The 27497-nt window shown below is 35.1% G+C and overlaps 2 protein-coding genes and 1 long non-coding RNA gene across 6 annotated transcripts; 2 read left to right on the forward strand and 1 right to left on the reverse strand.

Moving 5' to 3' along the window:
* Positions 1-5491: 5491 nt before the first annotated feature.
* LOC110661211 (uncharacterized) lies at positions 5492-22241 on the reverse strand. Of its 4 annotated transcripts, none has more exons than XR_009151064.1 (7): positions 21884-22241; positions 21695-21819; positions 21476-21571; positions 17075-17149; positions 9000-9651; positions 6047-8503; positions 5492-5871 (listed from the first exon to the last, which is right to left on the reverse strand). It is a non-coding gene; the product is annotated as an uncharacterized LOC110661211 (long non-coding RNA). The 4 variants fall into 4 exon arrangements; XR_009151065.1 differs by having other exon boundaries at positions 6047-7862; positions 8359-8503; positions 17075-21571; XR_009151063.1 differs by having other exon boundaries at positions 6047-7874; positions 8359-8503; positions 17075-21571.
* On the forward strand, positions 7401-9986 carry LOC110661153 (cytokinin dehydrogenase 6). Its single transcript, XM_021819717.2, has 5 exons — positions 7401-8019; positions 8384-8511; positions 8626-8886; positions 9023-9285; positions 9371-9986. The coding sequence occupies exons 1-5, from the start codon at positions 7401-7403 to the stop codon at positions 9690-9692; spliced, it is 1593 nt and encodes a 530-aa protein (XP_021675409.2). The 3' UTR covers positions 9693-9986.
* On the forward strand, positions 22233-27197 carry LOC110661173 (probable glycerol-3-phosphate dehydrogenase [NAD(+)] 1, cytosolic). Its single transcript, XM_021819740.2, has 5 exons — positions 22233-23611; positions 23718-23939; positions 24683-24930; positions 25168-25307; positions 26758-27197. Exons 1-5 carry the CDS (start codon positions 22945-22947, stop codon positions 26882-26884), a joined length of 1404 nt encoding a protein of 467 aa, XP_021675432.2. The 5' UTR covers positions 22233-22944; the 3' UTR covers positions 26885-27197.
* Positions 27198-27497: the final 300 nt, after the last annotated feature.

Genomic DNA, 27497 nt, shown 5'->3' on the forward strand with positions numbered 1-27497 from the left:
TATTAAAATAGATATGTTTCTAATCTTATTAGTAGATTTATCCCATATTTATAATTTCATTGTGCCTAAAACTTTAAAGATAGATTAGGAGTCTGAGTTAAATTATATTACTGAATTTTATTCAGTAAATCCAGGTTGGGCTGCAGTTTGCAGGTCCAAAAGAAAAAAAGCTAGGAGAAAGGCAGGCTCATAATAGGTTGGGCAGAGAATTGAATGAACTAAAAGACATTTTTGTTTACACAGTGAGAAACCTGCCACATCCTAAATCAAAAGGCATAAATGCAATTCAAGCTTGCAACAACACTACTTCATCAGATTCTGTCTCAGTATTTGTTCCTTCTACTGCCACCTTAATTGAATCTGACTAATTGGAAATAAATGACAAAATAGTGTTGGTTGTGAAACATAAAATACAAAGGCCAAATACAGGAGATTTGTTGATGGAGGAAAGTCTACATATTTCAGTACTCAAGAAACAAGATTGGGCTTTTTTCCTGCAGTTCAAAGATTTGTAGGTCTGTCTTGGTGGTGGTGTTGCTGTTTCAAGGCATTCCGATCTCTTCATTTTGGTAAATTTGCAGTTTTAAGAATTGTCTACGTCCATTCATTTTTTTTATATGTGCAGTTTATAGAAATGCTTAGGTCCCTTGGGATCAACTTGGCTTGATTTTGCTTTGTTGGAGGCGCTTGCCTGCCTCCTCTTAGCTTGGTTTTGTTGTTTTTGGAAAATTTTTTTTATTTCTTTTCTTTTCTTTTCTTTTACTAGCTTGTCTTGACTTAGTGTTGTGTTTTTCTTCAAATGTGGACTGGATGACAATAGACTTTCATTGGCTGTCTACATTCTGCTTGTGCCTAATTTGTTAAGTGTTCTTAGCTTTTTTTTTTTTTTTGTCTTCCTGTTTTGTTCATCTTGAGTCTCTCATATTCACAAGCCTCTCTTGAAAAAGAAGCTTTGATACCAGTTCATTGGTATAAGAGAGATATATTGTAAGAGTAAAAATCTACATATTTCATTACTCCATGTTGGCTATTATATTTAAACAGAAAATACATAAAAGATTGCATAAAATACGCCTAATATTTACATGGCAACAGTCAGTTTTTCTTATCTATGAGAAATATCCTCTTTAACTTCTTGCAACAAACTCCTAACTTGTTTTGACTAATTTTGTAGAGCAGCTTCACAAGGCATCAGTTTCAGCAACAAATGAGATATTCTTCCAACAATTAGATTCATGTAGGTAACTTCAATTAGTTAAACAAGAAATACCCTTGTTTTTCCTCTAAAAATAAAAAATTACCATTATCTGAACAAAAAAAGCTAGATATAGGAAAAATGAAACTGTATTGAAACTCATAGAGGGTTCCATACAATGCAAGAAAGAATTTATAGTCTTGACTCTTGAGCACGTGAACGTAAAACAGAAGAAAGGAAAACTAACCTAACAAACTTAATTAAATTGGCCCATTGCAGCAGCACAGCCCAGGCTCAACTTCTCTCTATATTATCTTTGTTTGACAATAGGGATCAAGTATACGCAAAAGGGTAAGGAAATTTTTATGTCAATACTTGGAAAAGAGTTATCAAGGTTCGAATTTATGTGATCTTGCACTACTATGTAGACATCCAACCATTAAATCAGTAGACTCATACATTAGTTAGAGTGGTTGTTTCAGTGTCTTATGCAAATAAGTGGATCGTCTTTCTCCACCATTCTTGATTGCTGCTGCGAGTAACATATAATTCTAGTTTGGTTGTTTTTAAACAAAATAAAATAAAATAAAATAAGTTTGTCTTTTAAATTGAAGTAGGCAGTTTCGTAATCGAAATTTCTAGAGTGCACTACTTCCACTGATAATGAAAGTGGAAAATATGCTATGTCTATTCCCACATTAGCCATTGGAATTGGGCCTAACCAAATATGCAACGTGCCAAATTCATTTCCACAAGAAGTATTCTGCTGCCGACAAATATAACATTAATAATAATAATAATCCACATGTGAGTTTCTGCATTTTAATTACACAAAAGAATAATGAATTGTCCATTTAATTTTAGATTATTTTTTTATTTTATTATAATATTTCTATATTTAATTTAGAGTTATTTCATTGTATTTTACATATTCATTATTATTTTTTAAAATAAATTTGAAATGATTAAAAAATTTTAATTCAATAATATTAAAGTCACCTAAGAGTTATCAAAACATTAAAGTCATCTATGATACTATGAAATTTGATGATATTAGAGTTATCTCTAAACATGTGAAGTATTGAGTTAAAATTTCAGTACAAAATATTGGAGCTAGCTACCTAGGACAATCTTCAATTTGAGGCTTGTGGGAGTCCTACTCTTGGGTTATATTATTTCAGAAGATGACATTTTTTGGGGGTCTTAGAAAATGATATTCAATTCAAATGTTTGAAAGGGTTGTTATTGTTGTGTTGAATTGAACCCAACAATTGTAAATTTGATGATTGGGGGGGGGGGTCACCCCACTCCCTCATGTTTAAGTTCAAATCCAATTCATTGTCTCATTTTGTGCTATATTTGACCATATATATTATATATATAAAAGTTTGGTCATTGATTCATTGCTTTATACAAATCCTTCAATCTCAATTAGTTTTTACTTGCAAGTGTCAAATTCATGCATGCATTAGTTATGGTTTGCAAATCAAAGTCAATAATATTTGCTTATCATAATTATATTTTGCATTTCATGTCAAACTAAAACTCATAGCCATAGATTGGTAGTTTGATAGTTGAGTTGTAAATGATGGAGTCTCTCCAAAAATTATAATCAAATATCTAATAATATTAAAATTAATGTTGTTAAATCCAATACTTAGTAAGAAGAACAAGTGCATTATAATTTAATGGTTAAGATGGATATTAGGGAGTAAAGATATAAAAAAAGAAATTAAATTATTCATCAATGAATTTTACTTTAGTGATATTAAATTATCTCTATAATTATGCGGTATCGAAAATTCAAGTTCTAAGTTGATGAAAGACACTCTGTGTACCTAATCACAATCACATATTTATTTTCCTTTTTGACAATTCAAGATTCCATATACGTCTCTCTCTCTCTTTGTTTCTTTGGTCTCACTCTATCAATATCAACAGGCATGCATCCCTCTTCGTCATTGCTTATTCAATATGTTACATTCTTTTCATGAGAAATAGGAGGATTGGATGTTGTTTTCACAGAGATTAGGTTAATTAAAAAGCACTTTTTTGGATTTGAATTATTTAATAAGTAGCATAATAATCGAATTTTAACATGTATGGATCAAGAAAAATTCATGAACATGCATATTTTCACCTAATAAGTAGATATATAATTTTTATTATTTTTTCTAGTATAACGGCTCTAACTGATTCTTAAACTCGATATCTTACTGTCCTGGAGATAACTCTAATGCCATTAAATTAGAGTTTATAGGTTCTTTATTGGTTATATAGCTAAGTAAAAGTAAAATGAAAAGTTAATTTACTTAAAGTTTGAGCTTTGAGGGATATGTTGAATAAAGAGTTGCTTTTTTTTTTTTTTACTTATTCTAAAAAATCTAATTAATAAACTTGTTTTCTTCCCTTATAAAAACTGGAACGAAGATAGATAGGGGATTCACAAGAATATATTTATAAAATCTGTAAAACCTTATGCAAAATTTTTCTAGGGAAATTATTGCTTGCACAACAAATTAAAGAAAATTGAGATTTAGCACAGTAAATTAAAAAAAAGTAAAGGTGAAATTATTGAGTGGAACAAAGAGATTCTTCCATCTTAATATATAATTATTTTATTAATTAACATATTATTAGTATTATAATTAATATTTTCTATGCAGGACAGTTCATCCCTTGATCACTTGCACAGACCAAAAGCATGGCTAAAATATGCACTTTTTCCTAGCTTTCAGAGAAAGCATTCACTAAAATAATAAGAATCCAACAATGTAAATGAGAAGCAAAAGGTTCAAAGATATACTATAGATATAGCTAGGTTTCTTCATCACTGGGTTTATCCTTTTACATTCCACAAAAGCCATAAACTCATACAACCCATGCATCAAGCCCCCAAGAAAAATTTTAATTTTGAAGATATACGTTTGTAACACTTGAAGTACGAGGATGAGTTTTAACTCAGAGATGTTGAAGTCGTTTTCATGATTATTTCAATGGGTTATTTTTTCATGATAAAATAATTTCAAGTTTAAATTTAATCAAAATTAAATAAGAAATAGAAATCTCACCCCTGTCATTCGCCAGGATAGATATAATATGGGAAAAGATTTTATGGTGGATCCATGGATATTCGCCAGGATAGGTAGTGTTGAAGAAACGACAAACATGAATAGAGAGATCCTTAATAGCTTTTAGTTTTACTGTCTCACAAAAGACAAGGGAGACATTGATTAAAGTGGAATAAAAGAGGATTAGGGAACATGATAAGTAAGGTAATTTGTAATACAAATCTTAGCCTTATAAATCAAATTTGTGGTGTTTCCGAATGCAATTTTTATTTATTTATTTATTTATTCGTGTATGTTTGTTTCTTTTGATATCATTAGTTTATAAGGAGATTTTCATTTATTATTTATAAATAAAATATTTACTTTAAATAAAAAAAAAAATACTGACGTTTCACGTTTTAATTGATTTTAGTTAAAGTTAGTGTAAATCATTGATTCATATCTGAGTCGGCGGAAAGTAACATTGATATAAATCAAAATATTAGATAGAAATTTTAGGAAATGAAATTAGTGAACTCTCACATATCAAGTGATTTAATTTGAACTTTTAAAGGCAGATACGATGTCAATTAGTGGAAATTAAGAAGATGGTTTATGATGACGTGGAAAACTGTCTATACATATCCCACCGCTGCCTTGTGCATGGTGGGAAATTACCCACTTGCCGAAATATTATTGGAGAGTCCAAAATCTTCAACTAGCCAATGGAATTTAGAAGAAGATTTGCATGGTACGAAAACCCTCGTGTCAAGTAATGGATTAATGATATTAAAAGGGGTTGAGCATTGAGAAGTGCCATGGGAGCCACCCCAGCCGCCCTCTTGATTCCTTAGATGACAAATGTTCATGATCAAGGACTGAATATTTCAACCATTCTTGACTAATAAAGGAGCTTTTGCTCGCCACAATGCAAGCATCAGAACAGCATTAGAGGCCCCTTTGATGGGGGCTTTCCACTATAGGGTGTTATGGGTTTTTTTTTTTTTTTTTTTTACCTTATAATCATTGTTCTCTTAATTATATCATAATTTCTTTATTAGTGGTCGGTCTCATTCTAGAAAGAATGTGATCAAGATTAGGTCTTTTACCACCTCAATTAAAGCAAAATAATAATAATAATAATAATAATAATAATAATAATAAAAAAGGGACCATATTGAAACAATTTCGCACTTTCACACCATATCTCATAATTAGAAGTTTGAGTGCAATATCTACTCCAAACAACATCAATCTTTTGATATTATAATCACATAAAGAAGACCATAGTCCCAATAAGGACACATGTTTGGTGGCAATGCCTAATTCTTATTTTTTTTTTTTAAAAATCCACTCCTGGAAGTTCAAAGTAACAAGCTAACTAGTTAGTGGATGATTTTGTCAATGTAGTCTTTGTTGTTTTCCTCCTCGTATCATTGTTCTCATGTCATTTTCAATTACAATTTTTTTGTTTTCCTCATGGAAGAATTTGGGTTCCCTAAACAACTTGAACCAGTCAAAATGGGCATCCTGAAGGGGACTTGTTCTCTTGCACATTCTTGTGGGTTTGGGTTAGCTAGCTCTCTCTATGTATATGTAATCTTGCGCAAGGCCAGAGAATCTAACCTGTATAAAATATAGCATCCAAGATCATTAAAAAGATATAGACCAACCATAGAAGTTACTCCTTCATTTGTCCTTTAGGACTATTTCAGGGTCACAAGCTTTATAAACACAAGTATCATGAACAAGTACAATTTAGTTGATGCCATAAAAAATCCAACAAGTACCACAGACGCACAACTTGTGATGTTTAAACATTAATTTTGCTGCTTTGACCGGACTCTGCAAACTGAGTCTAAAGACTGATAACCGCTGTAATCTTGCAGGAACGGATCGACGTCTCCCAACAATATCCAATGATCAATACGCCTTACGGAGGTGACTGAAATCAGGAAGATAAATGCTTGACCAATGGCCCTGGACTGGAGAAACAGTAATTAACACATAATACTAGCCCTTTTTTCAGTTTTTTTTTTTTCTAAAATAAAAAAAGAAGAGAACACTTGAATACTGTTTTCCCCTTCTCAACAATGCTTTTCACCTTTTCAATGCATAACCACTTAAACATGCATTCACTATACTAAGGGCAGTGAAGATGCTTCCCTATGGAGCTGCAAGTCTCCCACTTATGGCAACTTGTTACAAAAGGTTAAAGGACAATAATTGCACTTAGGAGCATATAAACATGAGAATCATACAGATTTTTTCCAATTGATGGGAACTAAGGCTTCAAAACAATAAGCAGCAGATATAGGAGGAAGAGAAGCCTTTCATTGCTTCCTCCAAGCTGTCATCGCCAATCCCCATCTTCACTACTCTCCTTTCCTTCTTGCCCGTTCACAATGGCCCCAAAAGGGTCCCAACATAGCCAACAATAACCTTTCACCCCATAAAGCACATAAGCATTTGAATTTCACGTGCCTTATGGACCCATCAATACCCCACCTGGGTGTCACTTTGTTTAAATAAATTAAAGGAGAGGTCCCAAAGTCCCTCTCACCTGATCTCAGAGTAGATACGCGATGCTCACATTCCGACAGCTATAGATTCAAGAACATAATTTATCATCATTTAAATGTGCAAGTCTGGGGTATGGGCATACCTGATAGTGAAGGCAGAGAGATACGGCTACTACTGGCAAAGTCATCTATTTTTTCTAAAAATAGGAGAAGTATCCTTAACATGGTTGAGGATAAAAACTTTGGAGACATGTTTGTCTCTGGTGGAGAAGGTGGGATTGTGGTTGCAACTGTTTGGAAAAAGTGTAAAGATTTGTGTAATCTTTCTTTCTTGTAACTTTTTCTATTCAACTTGGCATATGTGTGATGGTTTCTCTTATAAATAATAAGAAGACCTCAACAAGGAGAAAGAAAGGTAAAATCCTAAAACTCCTGCACCCAAGTAGGCAGTCTTCATACGGATTCTCACAACTGAATATTGGTTGACTCAGCCATTCTTTAAATTCTCTTCTTGACCATTCATTTCCCCGGCTCTTCCTTAACTCTCCTTTTGCTTTTGCTCACAAAGAAACAACAATTACCAGCTTAAACAACTTTTCCCCTCAGTTCCCTCCCAACTTCTCCAACCACAAGATGAGATGCCCATCCATTAGCTTCCACAAACAAAATAATATGCTTTTCATTAAAAGTTTCATGATCTTACTCTTAAGCTGCATGACTATAAGAATAAACCTGTGTTTTTCCAGCAACTATTCTTCCCTGAAAACACTTTCTATTGATGGCCATTTTACTTTTGATGATGTTCACCATGCAGCCAAAGACTTCGGCAATAGATTTCAGTTGCTCCCTTTCGCAGTACTACATCCGAGGTCAGTTTCTGACATTGCTACTACAATAAAACATATTTGGCAGATGGGTCCTCATTCACAGCTCACAGTTGCAGCTAGAGGTCATGGCCACTCTCTCCAGGGTCAGGCTCAAGCCCACCGAGGAGTTGTCATCAACATGGGATCTCTCCAGGGACCTAAAATGCATGTTCATTCTGGAAATTATTCATATGTTGATGTCTCTGGTGGTGAGTTATGGATAAATATCCTGCATGAAAGCCTGAAATATGGGTTAGCACCAAAATCATGGACAGACTACCTACATTTAACTGTTGGTGGTACTTTGTCCAATGCTGGGATTAGCGGGCAGGCATTTCGGTATGGCCCACAAATAAGTAATGTCTATCAACTGGAAGTTGTTACAGGTTAGTAAAAGCAAATTGTGGGCATATAAAATGGTGATAATATACATACACATCAAGTGATAATTTGCAGAATTAGTAATGAAACCAAAAATCAAAAGGTCAAACATCCATGACATTGGCATGATTACTAGTCATGCACGTGGTGCTAGACCTTGGTTCCATTAGAATATATTTCCACCATTCACCACAATTTTATTTTCAATGAAATATATATATATGTGTGTGTGTGTGTGTGTGTGTGTGTGTGTGTGTGTGTACATACATACGTATGTGTGTGTGTGCACATATGCCTGTGTATGTAATAAACACACATATCCTGTGCATAGCTTAAATTCTTACATAAATAGAATGAAACTGAGTGCAGGGAAAGGCGAGGTAGTGAATTGCTCAGAGAATCAGAATGGTGACCTATTCCACAGTGTTCTTGGAGGACTTGGTCAGTTTGGCATCATAACAAGGGCAAGAATATCACTAGAACCAGCACCTGATATGGTAAAAGCATGACCATTATAATATTAATAAATTAGAACAAGAAAAAAGAAATAATAGTTCTCACTTATAGTTGCAAGGTTTGCTTCTAATAACAGAATTCTGTGTTTCAAATAGGTGAAGTGGATTAAAGTCCTCTACTCAGACTTCACCACATTTACCAGAGACCAGGAGCTTCTAATATATGCAGAAAGCACATTTGACTACATTGAAGGATTTGTGATCATTAACAGGACTGGTCTCTTAAATAACTGGAGGTCATCCTTTAATCCTCAAGACCCAGTACAAGCCAGCCAGTTTGAATCAGATGGAAGAACACTATTTTGCTTAGAATTGGCCAAATACTTCAACACGGACAAAACAGATACAATAAATGAGGTTAGAAGCAATGACCCACCATCTGGTGTTTTCTAAATTGTTTAACAAAATTGATTAATAAATTATAAATACATAATATGTAAATAAAAATGAATAAATAAAATGGCACTTACTTGTATTTTCTTTTATCTTGCAGGAAGTAATGAAATTGTTATCTCAATTAAGATATATCCCATCAACACTTTTTCTATCAGAAGTTTCATACATTGAATTCTTGGATAGGGTTCATGTGTCTGAGATCAAACTATGGTCCAAAGGCGTGTGGGAAGTTCCGCATCCATGGCTAAATCTTCTTGTACCCAAAAGCAAAATTCACAATTTTGCTGAAGAAGTCTTTGGCAGTATTCTTACAGACACCAGCAATGGGCCCATCCTCATCTACCCAGTTAAAAAATCAAAGTAACAATTCATCAAAGAAAATGATTTTACTTTGTAAATTCATGTAGTTTTTCTTGACTGATTAATTCATTGATTCCAATTTCAGATGGGACAACAGAACTTCTGCTGTTATTCCAGAAGAAGATATTTTCTACTTGGTGGCATTCCTTTCCTCTGCCGTTCCCTCTTCTACAGGAACTGATGGCTTAGAACATATCCTAAATCAGAACAGGAGAATTCTAGAATTCTGTGGCACAGCTCGCCTTGGTTTCAAGCAATATCTGCCCCACTACACTACACAGGAAGAGTGGCAAGCCCACTTTGGCCCACAATGGGAGGTTTTTGTGCAAAGAAAATCTGCATATGACCCTCTGGCAATACTTGCACCTGGCCAAAGAATATTTCAAAAGGCAATACCTTTCTCATGACATTGGTGAAATTTTTATTTTAAAAGAAAATGCCCTTAACAGCATATGGGAAGAAGATGCCTTAACCTCCATGTAAATACTAAATCCATAACTATAAAATTTTCCTATTTTCTAATATACTACAAGTTTCACAAGAAAGCTACAGAAGCTAGTAAAATTTTTTTTCCAAAAGTTAAGCATTTCCAAAACAAAATTAGTCATAAAAGGCCCTGAAGGCAGTAGCCCTATAATAAGAATGTACATATTGATTTTGTTAACAAATGTTGATTATTATGATAAATCCCATTTTTTTTATCAGTTGTGATATCTTTTCCTGTATGAAGATTTAGCATAACAAACAAAGGGTAAGTTCAATGACTTGAAAAAATATCCAAAGAGTCAAAGTGAAAGGAAATCTTAAAAGGGAAAAAGGAAAAATAATATATAAACAGTAGATTCAAGTAAATACTAAATTTATCATGGACATAAACCTGATAAGGAATGTAATGCACTAGATGCAATGTTCATTATGTTACTCCATGAAGCCACAATAGAACATGAAACCATGCTACAGCCTACTGCCTTGCAAGTTAATGTCATAAGACCTGCAAAAGGTGGATTGACTCAAGCCTATAGTCTTCCACACCAACTAATCCAAAGGCAAGCACAGATTACATGAAACAACAATGAAACATTCTTGCTGCTTTTGTTACGCTATGTTTATAGCTTCCGCATCTAAAGCATTCTTTACATATTTGCTATCTTCACATCTATCAGGTGCAGTCCAAGGTGAAATCATACAAATTGAGCACACAGAGAAAGAAAAGACAACATAAAAATCTAGATAAAAAGGGTTTGCACTTGGCTATCATTCTATGGGTATGATCACAAGCAAGATATCAGGAAACAAGAGTTTACATGATCATTTAGCAGTAATATTATTTACAGTCGTCTACCTCACTAAAATTGGCAGCCAGACAGAAAATTTGTTTTAATAAAGAGGACATTAAAGAAAGTTAATGCTTATATTAAAACATATCGAAAAAGGAAAGGATATCAGACACATAAGTGAAACATCCTCATGGCACAACATAAGAAGGACCCCATATTTAGCCGTGTGTACTTGCTCTTTAATTTTCTAAGAACCATAATGTTAGGGTTTGAGAACTCTAACAGAAAAGAATAGAAGAGTAGAGAGAAAAGAGAGAGAGAGAGAAGAGAATAGAGAGTAGTTATTGTATTTCTTGTAAATTTTGGAATGAATACAAGAAGGATATAGCTGAGTTATTTATACAACAACTATCTCATATCTGCCTCAGCTGTCTCATCTTGCCAAATACAGAACAGCTCACTTGCCAACTTCAGAACAGCTGGCTCCCTAACAACTCATCCACAATTCCCTCTAATTCCTTACTTACCCAACTTCTAGAATATCTAATCATATTCTCTTATATTTCTTTCTATAGTACGTAACAATATTCCCTCCTTTAGCACTTTCTTGTCCCCAAGAAAGGGAGACTTCAGGAAATTGCCCCTTCAATAAAGCTTCTATCTTCCCAAGTGGCATCCTCTGTTGACAGATTAAGCCACTTAATAAGTCCCTGTTCTACTCTCTGGTGTCCTCTTTCAATTATCCTGGTCTGCAAAACCTGCTTAGGAACAACTTTAATCTGGTCATCTTGCATAACAGGTAAATCAGTAGCAACCACCACACCATCCCCAACCTTCCTCTTAAGCATGGATACATGGAAAACAGGGTGAATAGTAGCTGTTGGAGGCAAGTCTAATTGATAAGCAACTTTCCCAATCTTAGCAAGAATTCTGAATGGCCCATAAAACTTAGCAGAAAGTTTAAGGGTTTGTTTGAAAGATACTGAAGTCTGCCTATAAGGCTGAAGTTTCAAATACACCCAATCTCCAACAACAAATTCCCTCTCAGTTCTCCTCTTGTCAGCTTGCTGCTTCATCCTATGTTGGGCCACTTGTAAATTTTCCTTTAAGAGATTATTAAGATGCCGTCTCTCTTGTAACAATCTCCCCACAGCCCCAACTGATGAATCAAGAGTAAAATTTTCATGAAACAGAGGTGGAGCATACCCATACAGTGCTTCAAATGGAGTCATCTGAATAGCACTTTGATAAGAGGAATTGTACCACCATTCTGCCATAGGTAACCAAGAGCTCCAATTAGTAGGCCTCAAATGAACCATGCACCTCAAATAATTCTCCACACACTGATTATCTCTTTCATCATCCATCGATCGAGGTGATAGGCAGAACAAAAATTAAGTTTAATTCCCATACTTCGAAACAATTCTTGCCAAAATAAGCTAGTAAACACCTTATCTCTGTCAGAAACAATAACTTGAGGAGCTCCATGCAACTTAAAAATGTGATCAATGAAAAGTTTGGCTACAGAAACAGCAGAAAATGGATGTGCTAGTGAAATAAAATGGCCAAATTTAGTAAATCTGCAAACAATTACCAAAATAGTGTCTTTCCCCTTTGACTTGGCAATCTTTCAATAAAATCCATAGACACCTGCTGCCAAGCTTGAGTAGGAATTGGTAGAGGTTGTAATAACCCTGGATAAGCACAGTGCTCTCCCTTACATCTAGCACAAGTATCACAGGTATGAACCCACTGCATGACATCATTAAGCATAGCAGGCCAAAAGAAAATTTTCTTTAATTTCATATAAGTAGCATGAACACCTGAATGGCCTCCCACTGCTGAACTATGATAAGATTCCAACAACACCTGCCTCAAATTGATAGTAGTCCCCACATACATTCTATCTTTATAATTCAAAATACCATTTTTCAATTGATACCCAGAAACTGCATCCTTATCCAAAAACAACTGCTGGAGTAAGTCAGAGGCTTTTCCATCATTTTCATAACTAGCAATTAACTTTTGCATCCAAACTGGAACCACCACTGAATACATAGCATAATAATAAGAATCCACATCAACACACCTTCTGGATAAAGCATCTGCCACCTTATTTTCAATGCCCTTTCTATACAAAATTTTGTAATCCAGACCAAGCAACTTTGAAATACCCTTCTGCTGCAAATTGTTATGTAACCTTTGCTCCAAAAGATACTTAATGCTTTCATGATCAGTCTTAATAAAGAACTGCCCTTGCTCCAAATAATGTCTCCATTTGCTGACTGCAAAAGTAATAACCAATAATTCTTTTTCATATACTGACATAGCCTGACTCCTAGGACCAAATGCCTTAGAAATATAGGCAATTGGATGCCCTTGCTGCTGTAAAACTGCACCCATTCCCCAATTGCTTGCATCAGTTTCCACAATAAATGGCTTAGAAAAATTAGGAAGAGCAAGGACTGGTGCTTCAGACATCAATCTCCTCAAAGTATCAAATGCTGTTTGGGCTGCCTTGTTCCAATGAAAAGAATCTTTCTTCAATAATTCAGTAAGAGGCTTGCAGATAATGCCATAGTGCCTTACAAATTTCCTATAATATCCAGTGAGGCCTAAAAAACTTCTGAGTTCTTTAACAGACGAAGGCACAGGCCAATCAACCATGGCAGCCACCTTCTTAGGGTTGGTAGATAGTCCTGCCCCTGAAATTATATGCCCCAAGTATTCAATCTCAGTTTGCCCAAAAAAACATTTAGACTGCTTTGCAAATAATTGTTGGGCCTGTAGTACTTTAAAAACTTCCTCCAAATGCAGCAAATTAGACTCCATGTCCTTGCTAAACACCAAAATGTCATCAAAAAATACTAACACAAACTTCCTCAAAAATGGTTGGAAGATGTGATTCATTAAGGCTTGAAATGTTGCAGGAGCATTAGTGAGCCCAAAAGGCATCACTTTGAATTCAAAATGCCCATGGTGTGTTCTAAAGGCTGTCTTAGGAATATCCTCGAGCAACATCCTAATTTAGTGATATCCAGCCCTCAAATCTATCTTAGAAAACACTTTAGCCCCATTCAATTCATTCAATAGATCTTCAATAATAAAGATGGGAAACTTATCTTTTATTGTTTGATCATTCAACCTTCTATAATCAATGCAAAACCTCCATGTGCCATCTTTTTTCTTCACCAAAAGAACTGGAGATGAATATGGGCTAGTGCTAGGCTGAATTATTGAAGATTCTATCATATCAGCTACAAGTTTTTCTATTTCAACCTTTTGATAATAAGGATACCTGTAGGGTATAACATTGATGGGCTAAGCATTTGATTGTAAGGGAATAGCATGATTGTGACTCCTAAATGGAGGCAACCTCTTAGGTTTTGCAAAAACACCCTTATACTTCTGAATTAAATTCTGCAGCCTCTCATTTGAAACAGAAACAGCAGTTGCAGTAGCCAAAGAATCTATTGACAAGCTGGAATTCACAACACAGAATAAAGGAGATTGAAAATCCACCCCTCCTTTGCTCAACAAATTATCATAATGCCATAAACCAGATTGCAAATTTTCCTCACCAATTCCTTGCAATTGAATGCGTTGGCCATCCTTTGCAATTGTAATTTAAGATGTAGCAAAATCAAAAAGAACAGGATTATAATCTTTTAACCAATCAACTCCCAAAATCATGTCAAATCCACCTAACTCCAATATTTTGAAGTCAAACATAAAGTCATTATGCTGCATTTTCCATTTAAATTGTTAACATAGATGGTTACAACCCAATTTTCTTCCATCAAGACAAAGAATCGCTTTAAATGGAATCTGCACTAAGTCTAATTTCAGTTCCTGTGCTATCCTCTTGTCCATAAAACTAGTGGTACTACCACTATCAATGAGGATCACTAATTGCCTATTTTTGTGAATCCCTAACATTTTTATAGTATCAGCTTCATGACTACCCTCTAAAGCATGAACAGATAAGGTGGAACCAGCCTCTCCCAATTCTTCTATATCAGCCCCCACATCACGCTACTCCTCATTCAATTCCTCATCTTTCCCATCCATACACAAAGCATTCAATGTCTTTGACTTACATTGATGGACCGGAAAATACTTTTCACCACATCTAAAACATGGTTTAGGTAAGTTTCTTGTTGGTGGAGTCTGATTTGTAGTAGGTTTTGAGACTGCTGTGAAAATATTAGTAACTGTAGCAGTACTACCTACTGATTGTTGCTTGGTAACAAGGGGGTTGAGTTTATTTTGAGAATCAAAATTTGGTGGTCTAGGAGGGTATTGATAGGTTTGATAAGGTCTGAAATACTGAAAAGAAGAATTGGAATAAGTTGTCGGACTATTAGTCATGGCTTTGAATTTAGAAGAATTAGTTGCAGATCCAGGTTTCTTGGTGTTTTCTAACAATTGTTCTTGCAATCTAGCTATTTCCATAGCTTGGGAAAGAGTGACAGGTTTCATCATCTTTACCATTAATTTGATTTCATCTTTTAAACCTCCTATAAATCCTGACAAAAAATAAGATCCCCCAAATTAGGTAATAGCCTCTCCATCCTTATTCTTAAATCCTCAAACTCATTTTGATATTCCCCCACTATCCCTTGCTGTCTCAGTTTCATGAATTCCTCCACTATATCTTCTAATCCATCCTCCCCAAACCTACTACAAATTTCCTTCTCAAATTCCTCCCAAGAATGTTTCTCTCCTTTTTCCCAATTGTGAAACCAAGCATCAGCTCTATCAAGCAAGAAAAGACTTGCTAATTGCACTCTTTGATCATGAGGGACCCTATACACCTCAAAATACTTAACACATTTTCTCAACCAAGCCCTAGGTTCTTTACCTTCAAAAGTAACTAATTCAATTTTAGGCAATAATGGAGACATACCACCCATGTTAGGAATAGGTAATAATCCCCTGTTATCTGCAAGAATTGATTAGATTATAGGGACTGAATGTACCACAGGAACTGGCTGCACTACAGGGTTAGATTGCATTCCCCTGTTTTCGACTCTGCTTCCACCCTCATTTGAACTGCTGCTGCCCTTATTCCTTTCCACCACATGAGTGATCATCATTTTCGCAAGTCCTCCAAAATGGCATTATTGGTTAAAGAAGTCTTGTTTAATTCCTCTTTCATCTCCTTCTTGAAATCATTCAGTTCCTCAGCATTCCTCTGAGTTACTTCCTGCAAATTTCTCATTTGCTTCTCCAATTCTGCAATCCGTACCATTTCTGGGCCAACCACAACAGACCTAGTCATGGCTGCAACCTTTAAGAAAGAATTACCCTCTAGTTTCTTGGATGCAAAGCTCTGATACCAATGTTAGGGTTTGAGAACTCTAACAGAAAAGTATAGAAGAGTAGAGAGAAAAGAGAGAGAAAGAGAAGAGAATAGAGAGTAGTTATTGTATTTCTTGTAAATTCTAGAATGAATACAAGAAGGATATAGCTAAGTTATTTATACAATAACTATCTTGTAGAAAGAGATGATTCTCCTTAATTTCAATTAATCTGTATATGGGTATATATATACAATTGATTCCTATAATTGTGTTCTACTAATTAGGAAGAAATCCTAAATAAGAAATCCTAAATAGGAATACAGAATACAGAATATACAAAGAAATAATATAGTGATTGACTTTCCATAACATATCTCATATTTGCCTAAGCTGTCTCATCTTGCCAACTGTAGAACAGTTCACTTGCCAACTACAAAACAGCTGGCTCCCTAACAAATCATCCACATTTCCCTCCAATTCCTTACTTACCCAACTTCTAGAATATCTAATCATATTCTCTTATATTTCTTTCTATAGTACATAACACATATCTTTGTATTTTAAGGGCCACACTAACTACATTTGTCATGATTCTTATATTCTTCCCTTTTCAATGAACAACTATGAGTGAACTGAATCTTCCCCATCCCCAATTTCATTTTATGTTCATCTGCATCAGCCGAAAAGAAAACACACTATTAAGGAATGTGAGCTCTAAAAGGAGCAACAAGTTGGCTGTCTAAAAGATTCTGGCATATTTGTATGTCAGAAGTATTGCACTTTCAATGGTTTACACAGTTCATTCTCTGTGTAATCACTGTACTGCATATCTTCAAGCAAAAAATCATACTAAAACACGGCCACTTCCACATTTCGTCAGTTCAGGAATACCTACCATTGTTTCTTGAAACCATTCAACTACCAGCAGGATGTGGAAGACCACCTTTGTTACAGAATAAAGTGACTCCTATTTCCATTTAACGCTAAAGACAAGATGCAGAATATTCGCATCAAAAGGTAACTTCAACAGAGTGCATGCAGTGGGGTTGACATATCAAATAAGCATTAAAAATTTAAAATCATCAATATCACTGGAAAATCTACATTACCATCCAGCCAGAAGCCAAACTAGCCATATGAAAGGAAATAATTGATGATCTTGTGAGCAAATCCAAAACTTTGTAGTGTAAAAATGCAAAGAACTACCTCTGCTAACATATTGTTGCCATGCTTATAGACATTGCGTCCCTGCTGTTGCTTTTCTGGTGCAAATAGCATCTTCTGTTAGAATCAGAAACGGTAATCAAATGGTTATTTATTGATAAAATCACCTCCAATCATACATTTATTGGTGCACAATTGATACTAACAAGATATTGAAAAATATGGACACAATCATTATGATAGGAATGTAAGAAACAAGAATAACTCTAAGCCTTAAAAGATCCCTCTGAACACTAGAGTTGAGGTGGATTGGCAAATATTGCCCTTTGCCCCACGAAGGAAGTGCTGTAATACAGTTGTCAATGAAATGAGCGGTCAGTATCTAAGCACTTCTATTCTTTAGGTTCCACAATTAGAGTTGTGTTTGGTCCAGATACCAATGATGATATTATGATACCTTAACTGAAATCTATATTTCATTTCATTGGCAAAAGAATACAGCATTTGCTTCAATAACTTTGCTGATGTAAATTTCACATAACACTCCATGTCCTTGGCAAATAATAATAATAATAATAATAATAATGTTACATTATTAGTACTTTTGCCAACACAATGCTTCTATGCATTTCCTAAGAACAAATACATGTTATGTTAGTAGACCTAGATGCTACCTGAGTAATAATACTAGACTCAACTAAACTTCAATCCCACATTGATTGGGATTGGCCATTTTCCTATCCACCTGGGTTAGGGCTACAAATTTAAAAAGATCTAGGCCCACTAAATACTTTTTCCCTTTTCCCCCCATTTCAACCTAGATTTCCTTGTAAGCACATATGTTCATCTATAATATACATGTCAAAACTATTTCAATTTCTCTTCTCTCAACTTTCCCTCCATAGGAGCCACTTCCACCATACTAAAAGTGCATTCATATGCCAAACTGATGTAGAACCATAAATGAACTAACAAACACAAAGGACGAAGCACAAAGCTTGAAACTTCAATTTAAAATTTAAATAAATAGAATAGCAAATCTCTCTAGAAAATACCTAAGTTACGCAATTATTTATAGACTAATAAATAATCTTACTACTAGGATAATAAATAATCCTACTAGGATTAGGAATCCCAAAGTAGAAAAAATACTAAACCAATATTAACTAGGAAAATTCTAAACCAATGCTGTAACTTTTTAAATATTCCTAACTACAATAGAATTACAAAATAATAGAAACCTAAACTTTCTACTAGAAATTATACTAGAAAATATAAAGATTTTAATTTCGCAATTAAAAATTAAACCAAAATAATTCCTAAATCTAGCTTTCCTTGACTGCACAAACATCCTTATTTTTGGCATACCAACTTTATTGAAGTGTGGTTTCTTTACTACCCAACATTCACTACCATGCATCTTTGCTAATGAATTGTGATCATGAAAATTTCCCCTTCAAGGCTTCAACTTAGCTAGTATTATGCAATTACATCAAACTCATATTTCAATTTTCCATTTCACCCATCTTACTTTAATTTAATGGTTGACATCCTCCACATTTCTGTTCTCCCTTCTCAAGCACTCATATTGCCAAAAAAAAATATGTGAACTGTGGTGTTGCTCAATTCATTCATTACTCAATGAGACCTAAAGAAAAATTTTCTGTCTTATCTTTTACTTTTCACCCATACTCCACAAAATATGTTGGAAGTTTACAAGTTTATAGATTAACTAAAAGCATCTCATTTACATCATTCATTGATCGATTTTCATTCATATAAAGACTGTTTTCATGGTTGTGCAGGGTTTATGAATAATCTGAAGTTCTGAACTAATCAATTCATTTGAACAAGGTACACGTGCAAACTAGCAATGCTAGTGCTGCATTTCCTTTAATATCTTCCTTTGCAAACTAGCAATGTTAGTGCCGCATCTCCTCTAAGATCTTCCAAAATCCACAAAAGGTTAAAGTATAGATGTAAACACAAACAAAAAGTTTACTCTTTCGCCTATCAGTTTTATGTTTCCTTAATAATATGTAAATCTTGCAGGAGCTGAAGTCAAACTAGAAAATGAAGTTGTAAAGCCACGAATTCTCTTATCAGTTTGGAAGGGCAATGAATAAAACTTGTCTTTCCTCTCTTCTCTTTGGATCTCTTTCCTCTGTTTCTCACCCATTCTTCTTTACTTTCCCTCTCTTTCTCACCATCCAAACACACTTATTGTGACCAGGTCACAACATAAAAGTTGAGCAACTCCACATTGAAGCAAATTGCAAACTCAATAATACAATATAAAAAGATAATTCAAAATATGCAAAAAAAAAAAAAAAAAGCAGATATACATCAGGTAAGATAAAATTTATTTTCCATTTATACTTTTTTAGATCAATTGAGTGGTAATGATTGAAGAAGCACATCTAATAATGCAAATTTGACTAAAGGTTTAATTGAGTTGAATCACATTCAAGGGCAAAACCTTTCTTTAGTTGTTGCCACAGAAAATAACTATCTCCAACATCAATCCACATCATTTTTGGTTTACCTCCTTTCATTCTATCCCACTACTTGAACTCACTTATTTCTCCATTGAGTAAAATTATTATGGTCAAGTGTTGAATTGAAGTAAAAATGTAGAAAGAATTTTAAAAAGAAAATGAAAAATATTGATGTTATTATTTTTATGCACCTTCTGATGAAACGAAGCACAAAACATTTCTAATAACATGGGAACAACAAACATAATCTTGCCAAAAAATTACTTCACATAATTTAAAATTCCTAGACTTCATCATATCTATATTCACAAGGAGTAAAATACATTAGGCAATGACAATATTATTTTAACTAACATGGCAAGATTACAACTCTATTCTTGTCCTAGAAGTAAGGATCAAGATATTGCAATGGAAGAACCTATGATAGACTTGTTTAAGTTGTACATATTCCTTAAAAAGAAGTTTCGAGTGTTACATTATGGAAGCCAATCACTCCAAAAGCCAAACTAATCTTCCACTCATATGCAAATTAAATAAATTGTCAAATGCAGATAATCCATTTTCAAAGTTCTATTGGTTCAATTTAAGAATTAATTCTAAGTTTTCACTTCCTGGGTCTTATCTCCCATATGAGTTGTTCAAAAAACTGCTAATGCTTAAAACTTGTCCTAATCCATGTTACTCTAATATGAACATAAGGCATAAAAAAAGACGTGACTGGGTTTACACGGTTTTAGAGAATCAAAAGCTTCAGCATAAAGCAGAATATAACATAAAACAAGAAAAATCGTAAAGAAACATAACTAGTTATAACTTGTTAGAGGATGTAACTACCACAGTCAAATTACACTATATAGTTAAAAGTGTCCACGAAAAATATTTGCAATCACTAACTTAAAGGTAAGCCCCTAATCTTGGAAGAAACCATAATTTACTGGCCCAGTTTTAACTATATGATTTACAGAAGAAGTCCCTCCCTCCCTTTGCTCCCAAGGAAGGGTATTCAACTTAAAACAGGATAAAATATGTTCTTACTACCTTTGAATTTTAAGGACCGGAGGATTTAGTTCCCACTTCCCATTGTCGTCCATTTATTTCATGAACCAAGGTGCAACTCAACTAGCGAAAGAGAAATAATGAAAAACTCTATTCTTGTCCATTCATAACACAATGATCTTGTCTCAGAATCTGAAAAACCTTTACCCAGGATATCTGACAGCAAATAAAAAGAGCTATTCAATTGTTCCCTACTCTGCCTTTTTGACTAGTTGAAGTGCAATATTAAAAGAACTCTAAAGGATAGTCTCATTTACTTGAATATGCGAACCAGAAGTTGAAGAACAATTTAATGGGTGGTTTGGCCAAAGCAACACAAACTTGAAATAATGAAATCCTCAGCAATAAGGTCCAGTTTGGATCCATTTGCATAAAATGGCTACAAAATTGTTATCAAGAGAGGTTCATCAGACTAATTAAAGGAAAAGGGGAAAAGAAACACTCTGAACTCTGCCTATGTGACTGAAGAATAAACACATCAGGAAAAACCAACACGCCTGCCTAAGCAGATTGTAGCAGTTCTTTTGGATTTGGAGTTGAAAAGTTCAATATCCAGATAAACAAACCCTTCCTCATGCAACACATACAGCATTAAAAATGTAATCATTGGATTATGTTCTAACATTTGTCCCAACAAGGTTCACAAAAAGAGATTTTGCTTCCAGAAATGGTGCCTGGCAACTACCTACTTAAAAGATGTCATGATTACATGTGACTTTTTAAGGAAACATAACTGATGATCCACTTCTAGTTTCTGTTAGCAACATTCACAAAAAGAGACACAGCACAATTAGCAAACAACTATCAATCATAGAATGCTGCATATTCATGAAAAAAAAAAGAATGATGTTGCTTGAGAATCTGAAAACCCGTTCTGTGGATATCCCACCAGCACTAATTGAGAGCTCATGGTTGATCCCCACTATGCTTTAGGACAAATAGAAGTACAATGGTTGAGAACACTCCCAAATATAATAAAATTCACCTGTTTAGTATAGGACAAAAAGTTGAGAGACAGATTAAACAGTAATTAATAAGATAATAATCTAGAAATAAGAATCACATCGATTAAAAACCAGCGAAAATGTTGGTTCTGAAGACAATTTACCCAATAGAAAATATTTCATGCCTAGCAGTAGAAGAGAAACCATCATGGACAACTAAAATGCCAAGTTAGAGATACATCTTATAAGGAATTGGGCCGAAGAATTCGCATGTAACCATTTGTATCCCCTGAAAAACACCAGTGGGTCACAGGCAAACACTTAAAAGGAGAAAAAATAACTCAAGTAAGTACCTTTAAACAATAGTATATCGGTCCGTTTCTTTGCATTGTTGACGGTAAGAGTCCTGCTATAGATATTATAGGTTGCACCAATCATATTTGGAAGAATGCGTGTACACACATCGTAAAGCCCATAAAAATAAACCTCTAGGATCAGACATAAATGAAACTGTTACCCACAACCCATCGTCTCTTTGTGGGAAGAGGAAATCTAAGCCACAACCCATTACAGAAGCGCAGGAAGCTGCACCCAATTCAATCGTTCTCGCAATGCCCAACAAAATGCATATAGCCAATATTTGGTGTGCTGTTCAACGATGGATTAGAGGAGGAGGGATTTTCAAACTATACTATTTCCATTTATAACACGACAAGCCGTATTTTATGAGGAAAGAACTGGTTGCTCTGACGACAGCGTATTACGTCAATGTTGTTTGCCTCGTGGCAAGATCAAATGAAGACCGCAGTAATGGCACGTCATCTTCTGTGCTCTTGGATGCTATCGCCATTTTCTACATCTTCTTCTTCGCATTCTTCAAGAACCCATTTTTTATATTTCATGAGCATTGCGTGAATTTTTCTCGCTTTCAGTGACATTAACAGAAGCAAACAAAAAAGCCAAAATCGGTGTCACCGCTTTGAGGAAGCCGACAGGAGAGTTTGTTTCGCTTTCCCTTTCTCTTTTTGATGACTGGTTTCTGTTGGGCAGGATAATCAAAGCTTTAAACTTCTCTTTCAAAGCGGAGTTCTTGCATTTCTCAGCAATTTCATATTTGGGTTGCCGACATATGGTGATGGGATAAAGCCCCATGACAAACCCGTGTGGTAAAACCCGTTTTGGATCCATGCGCTAGAGTTTCAGACTTCTGGATCAATGGTCTGTTATGTGATTTGCTGATCTAAGCTCTTGCACTTGCTCCAGGGATAAAGCCTACATATAAATCGAAATCCTTAGAAATTGATCAAAATTAGTGGTTTCGAGACCATTATATTGAATATTGTGTGTGGAGCTTAGGGTTTATCGCCAGGAAAGCTTTTTGCTTTGGTTTTCAGTGTAATTGGGAGGAGAAAAAATGGTTGAAAATACGGATGCTGCGATCCATAATTTGTACTCGAATGGGTCAATTCAGAATCACACCTCAAATGGTGCTTTAGAAGAGAAGCTGGATGAGCTTCGACGTCTCATAGGCAAAGCAGAAGGTGATCCGTTGAGGATTGTTGGCATTGGCGCAGGTGCTTGGGGGAGTGTATTTACTGCTTTATTGCAAGATAGTTATGGCCATCTAAGAGATAAGGTTCTGATAAGGATATGGAGAAGGCCTGGCAGATCAGTTGATAAAGCCACAGCTGAGCATTTGTTTGAAGTGATCAATTCCAGGGAAGATGTATTAAGGAGACTGATTAGGCGTTGTGCATATTTAAAGTATGTGGAGGCAAGATTAGGTGATAGGACTTTACATGCCGATGAGATTTTGAAAGATGGCTTTTGCTTAAACATGATAGATACCCCTCTTTGCCCTTTGAAGGTTGTGACCAATTTGCAAGAGGCTGTGTGGGATGCTGATATTGTCATTAATGCATTGCCATCAACTGAAACCCGTGAGGTGTTTGAGGAAATTAGCAGGTATTGGAAGGAGAGGATCACAGTACCAGTTATTATCTCTTTGGCAAAGGGCGTAGAGGCTGAGTTGGAGCCTGAGCCTCGCATAATAACTCCAACTCAAATGATCAATCGAGCAAGTAAAATTACATTTCTAAGATCTTATTTCTCCTATTAATTTTGTGATTTTCCTTTTCTTTGATATCAATGTTGCACTCATCATAGTCGAACATATGTGCTGTGCAGCTGGAGTTCCAGTGGAAAACATCCTCTATCTTGGAGGACCTAACATTGCCTCAGAGATTTACAACAAGGAATATGCTAATGCCCGAATATGTGGAGCAGAAAAATGGAGGAAACCTTTGGCAAAGTTTTTGAGGCAACCCCAATTTATAGTGTGGGATAATGGTGACCTTGTTACTCATGAAGTTATGGGTGGTTTAAAAAATGTTTATGCTATTGGAGCTGGTAAGCTGAAGTATCTTCATACTTTAAATTGGATTTCATCGATCATAATAATGATTTTATTCATATCCTATATAATCAATGGTTGAGCTCTTCACTGGATTTGAGAGTGAAATTCAGGTTGAACCTAGAGAAGGTGGCTGTGATATTTGAAAATGATTCCATTCTGACTCATAAACTGCTCTAAGATTTTATAGGCTCCGACAAGCAATGCAACATGCCTTATTAATAAATCTGCAAATGGGAAAACGTACATTAGCCTTTTGGTTAGGCATTAAACCCAATGTCTTGTTTGTGGTGGTTTTGTAGTGGACAATGAAGTAAAATGTGTATGGGAAAATCTACATGACTTATCAAGATAAAAAGTGATTTTATGTCTGTTATGCGATTGATTAATTTGTTGTAGATGGAATTGTTAACAGTGGACACTCGTTCGGTAGTACTTAAATATAACTGGTTAGTGATAACAGTGGCTTGTGTTTGAACAAATCTCTTATTGCTACTGAGCTGAGTTACAGAATAAAAAGAATAACGGATGGCTTTTCCACGAGAGAGGAGTTACAGAATGCATCATGATGAAGTGACTAAATTTTATGCTGTGTAATATTTCATTCTCCCTGTAGTTTTTTTGCTTTCAGTTATCAAGTTTATTAAAGGAATATTTTTGTTAGGTTAATAGGATCTTGAAAGATGGTTAGTATCAAGTATTTGATCAAGGTTTTTAACTTTCAATCATGGTTCTACAGGAATGGTGGCAGCTCTTACCAATGAGAGTGCAACCAGTAAATCAGTGTATTTTGCACACTGTACATCAGAGATGATATTTATCACACATTTGCTGGCAGAAGAACCTGAGAAACTTGCTGGTCCCCTGTTGGCTGATACTTATGTAACCTTGTTGAAAGGTCGCAATGCATGGTATGGTCAGCAGCTGGCCAAAGGGGCGTTGAACCTTGAAATGGGTGATAGCATTAAGGGCAAAGGGATGATTCAGGTATTGATAATTGTTACTTATAGACATAATGAATAAAAAAAAAAATGCTCAATGCTATTGAGCTTAAAGAAGTCTGGTTTGATTGCGGCTCAAGTTCTGGTTGTGTGAAGTTGATTGCGGCCATAGTTCTAGTTGCCTGACCATCTACCATTAACAACAATATGAGTTTCTATTTTCTTCTGTTTTACCTCTTATCTGTCTACCTGACATTTTGAGCCCACTTTTCGAACTTTGCAGGGTGTCTCTGCAGTGAAAGCATTTTATGAACTACTAAGTCAGTCCTGCTTAAGTGTCCTGCATCCTGAAGAAAACAAGCCTGTAGCTCCTGTTGCGCTTTGCCCCATAATGAAGATGCTATATAGAATACTTATAACGAGGTATCTTTGGACACATTATAGATAAAAAGGGAAAAGTACACTTAAGTACCCCGTGATTTACGCGTTTTATTAAAAGGGGCTTGAGATTTTCATTTTTGCACATAAGGACCTATAGTTTAACACCGTTAACACTTAAGGGACAAAGTGACTAGCGGTGTTAGATTTTTTGCTGATGTGGCTGGTATGCGCTGACATGGTGATGACATGGCAAAACGTGGCACTGACATGGCATGCCATCAATGCTACGTCAGCAACAAGTTAGCGCCACATTAGCAATTTATTATTATTATTATTATTATTATTATTATTATTCTGATTATTCTGGGACCTAAATGCAGAAAGTTAAAAGCACATATCCCTTAAGTATCAAAAGCTAAAATCATAGTTCGGACTCTGAATGCTAAAAGTTTAAAATTATATGATACTTAAGTATACTTTATGCTTTGATTTACAAATCAGTCTGTAAATATTATAATCATTTTTAATCTCTTTGCCTCTGTCTCTCCCTTCTTTCCCTCTCAGAGATGGAGTGAGGGAGACAGAGATGGAAGAAACCAAAATGGGAAGAGAGAAAGGGTGAAAGAAATAGATAGAGGGAGATAGAAATGGAAGGAGAGAAACAGGGATGGAGAGAGACCCAAATAGAAAGAGAGGGACAGAAAGAGATGGATAGAGGGAGAGAGACCTAAATAGTAAGAGAAATGGCGAAACACATGGACAGAGAGAAACAGAGAGAGAGAGAGAGAGAGAGAGACAAGAGCAAATGGACTATAATAATTATAATATTTATGAACTTATTTGTCAAAATATAAATACTTATTTGTAAATCAAAAGTAAAATACGCTCAAGTATCATGTACTTCAAACTTTTAGCATTTAAGGCTTGAGCTTTCCCTTTTTTAGCACTTAAGGGACATGTGCTTTTATCTTTTGATACTTAAGGGACATGTGCTTTTAAAATTTTGCACTTAGGTCTCAAAATAAATAATAATAATAAAATTACTGATGTGGCGCTGACTTGTCGCTAACATGGCATTGATGGCATGCCACGTTTTGCCACGTCATTGCCATGTCAGTGTATACCTGCCGCATTAGTAAAAATTTAATACCATTAATCACTTTGTCCCTTAAGTGTTAAAGGTATTAAATCATAAGCCCTTATGTGCAAAAAAGAAAATTTCAAGCCCCTTTTAATAAAACACGTAAACCACATGATACTTAAGTGTACTTTTCCCTTGATAATATGTAGATTGTTGTTCATAAATACCAATATACCTATCCACCCACATACGCACACTGCATGTGCAGTAGTAAAGTTGGACTAGGACTTGATCAAGCCAATATCTGTGAACACTATATCTGTTCTTTTATGGACGCCACTTTTCTGAATTCATATGTTACATTAGGCGCAGAAGTGCAATCTAATCCTTTTCATGTATTCGAATGTCCAGGGAGTTTCCTGCACGGGCCATTCTTCAAGTATTAAGGGATGAAACAATGAATGACCCAAAAGATCGCATTGAGATAGCCCAAAGCCATGTTTTCTATAGACCGTCACTCCTGGGACAGAAACCTTGATGATGTAATACCTACCGTTTGCATGTTGTGTTGCCACTTGCCAACAGATCCATGTAATAAGCTATCTAATGTAGTTCCAATCTTCACAGTTTTAGGTTTCGAAGCTAAACTTTTTAAGATAAAAAGGGTAGGTTGCAAGTTGGTTGTTGTGTTGTATCAATTCCTTTATTTGTTGAGTTTGGCCTATGCGAGTGCAATGAACAGGCTTGCATTTTATTTTTCAGGGCTTGTTAGACTGTTTTTTCTTTTTTTTCTTGCACATTGTTGTTAAATAAAATATTTTACATTTATGTGAGACTAAAACCATATGATCCTTTTGGGCAGCAATGAATGAAAAGGCACGTTGGGAGCAATTTTGTTTGTCCTGATGTGAGAGCCTGAGTGCCAAAAGACACCACTAAAATCCTTTGCAGAAAAAACCCTATGCAAGCAGTAACACAAACTTTTGGCTAAGCAAAACTAATGCTCAGATCAGCTAATTATAAGGGGTCCAAGTCAGAACATCTTCAAGGACGCGTAGAATTGATAGGCCTGCATTGAAAACTTTAAGATCTTACGCAACTCTTAAGGGCAAAGTATTCAGTAGTTCACTATATAATTCACATTGGGTGGT

This window comes from Hevea brasiliensis, chromosome 1 (genome assembly GCF_030052815.1).
Source record: "Hevea brasiliensis isolate MT/VB/25A 57/8 chromosome 1, ASM3005281v1, whole genome shotgun sequence".
Lineage (NCBI taxonomy): Eukaryota > Viridiplantae > Streptophyta > Magnoliopsida > Malpighiales > Euphorbiaceae > Hevea > Hevea brasiliensis.

What these genes read in the sequence shown, in the direction of transcription:
- LOC110661173 (XM_021819740.2), top strand. Translation starts at nt 22,945, where the DNA reads ATGGTTGAAAATACGGATGCTGCGATCCATAATTTGTACTCGAATGGG. An exon ending in TCAAATGATCAATCGAGCAA is followed by an intron (nt 23,612 to 23,717) that starts GTAAAATTACAT and finishes TGTGCTGTGCAG; the next exon opens with CTGGAGTTCCAGTGGAAAAC. An exon ending in TATAGAATACTTATAACGAG is followed by an intron (nt 25,308 to 26,757) that starts GTATCTTTGGAC and finishes TCGAATGTCCAG; the next exon opens with GGAGTTTCCTGCACGGGCCA.
- LOC110661153 (XM_021819717.2), top strand. Translation starts at nt 7,401, where the DNA reads ATGAGATGCCCATCCATTAGCTTCCACAAACAAAATAATATGCTTTTC. An exon ending in TCAACTGGAAGTTGTTACAG is followed by an intron (nt 8,020 to 8,383) that starts GTTAGTAAAAGC and finishes AACTGAGTGCAG; the next exon opens with GGAAAGGCGAGGTAGTGAAT. An exon ending in AAACAGATACAATAAATGAG is followed by an intron (nt 8,887 to 9,022) that starts GTTAGAAGCAAT and finishes TTTATCTTGCAG; the next exon opens with GAAGTAATGAAATTGTTATC.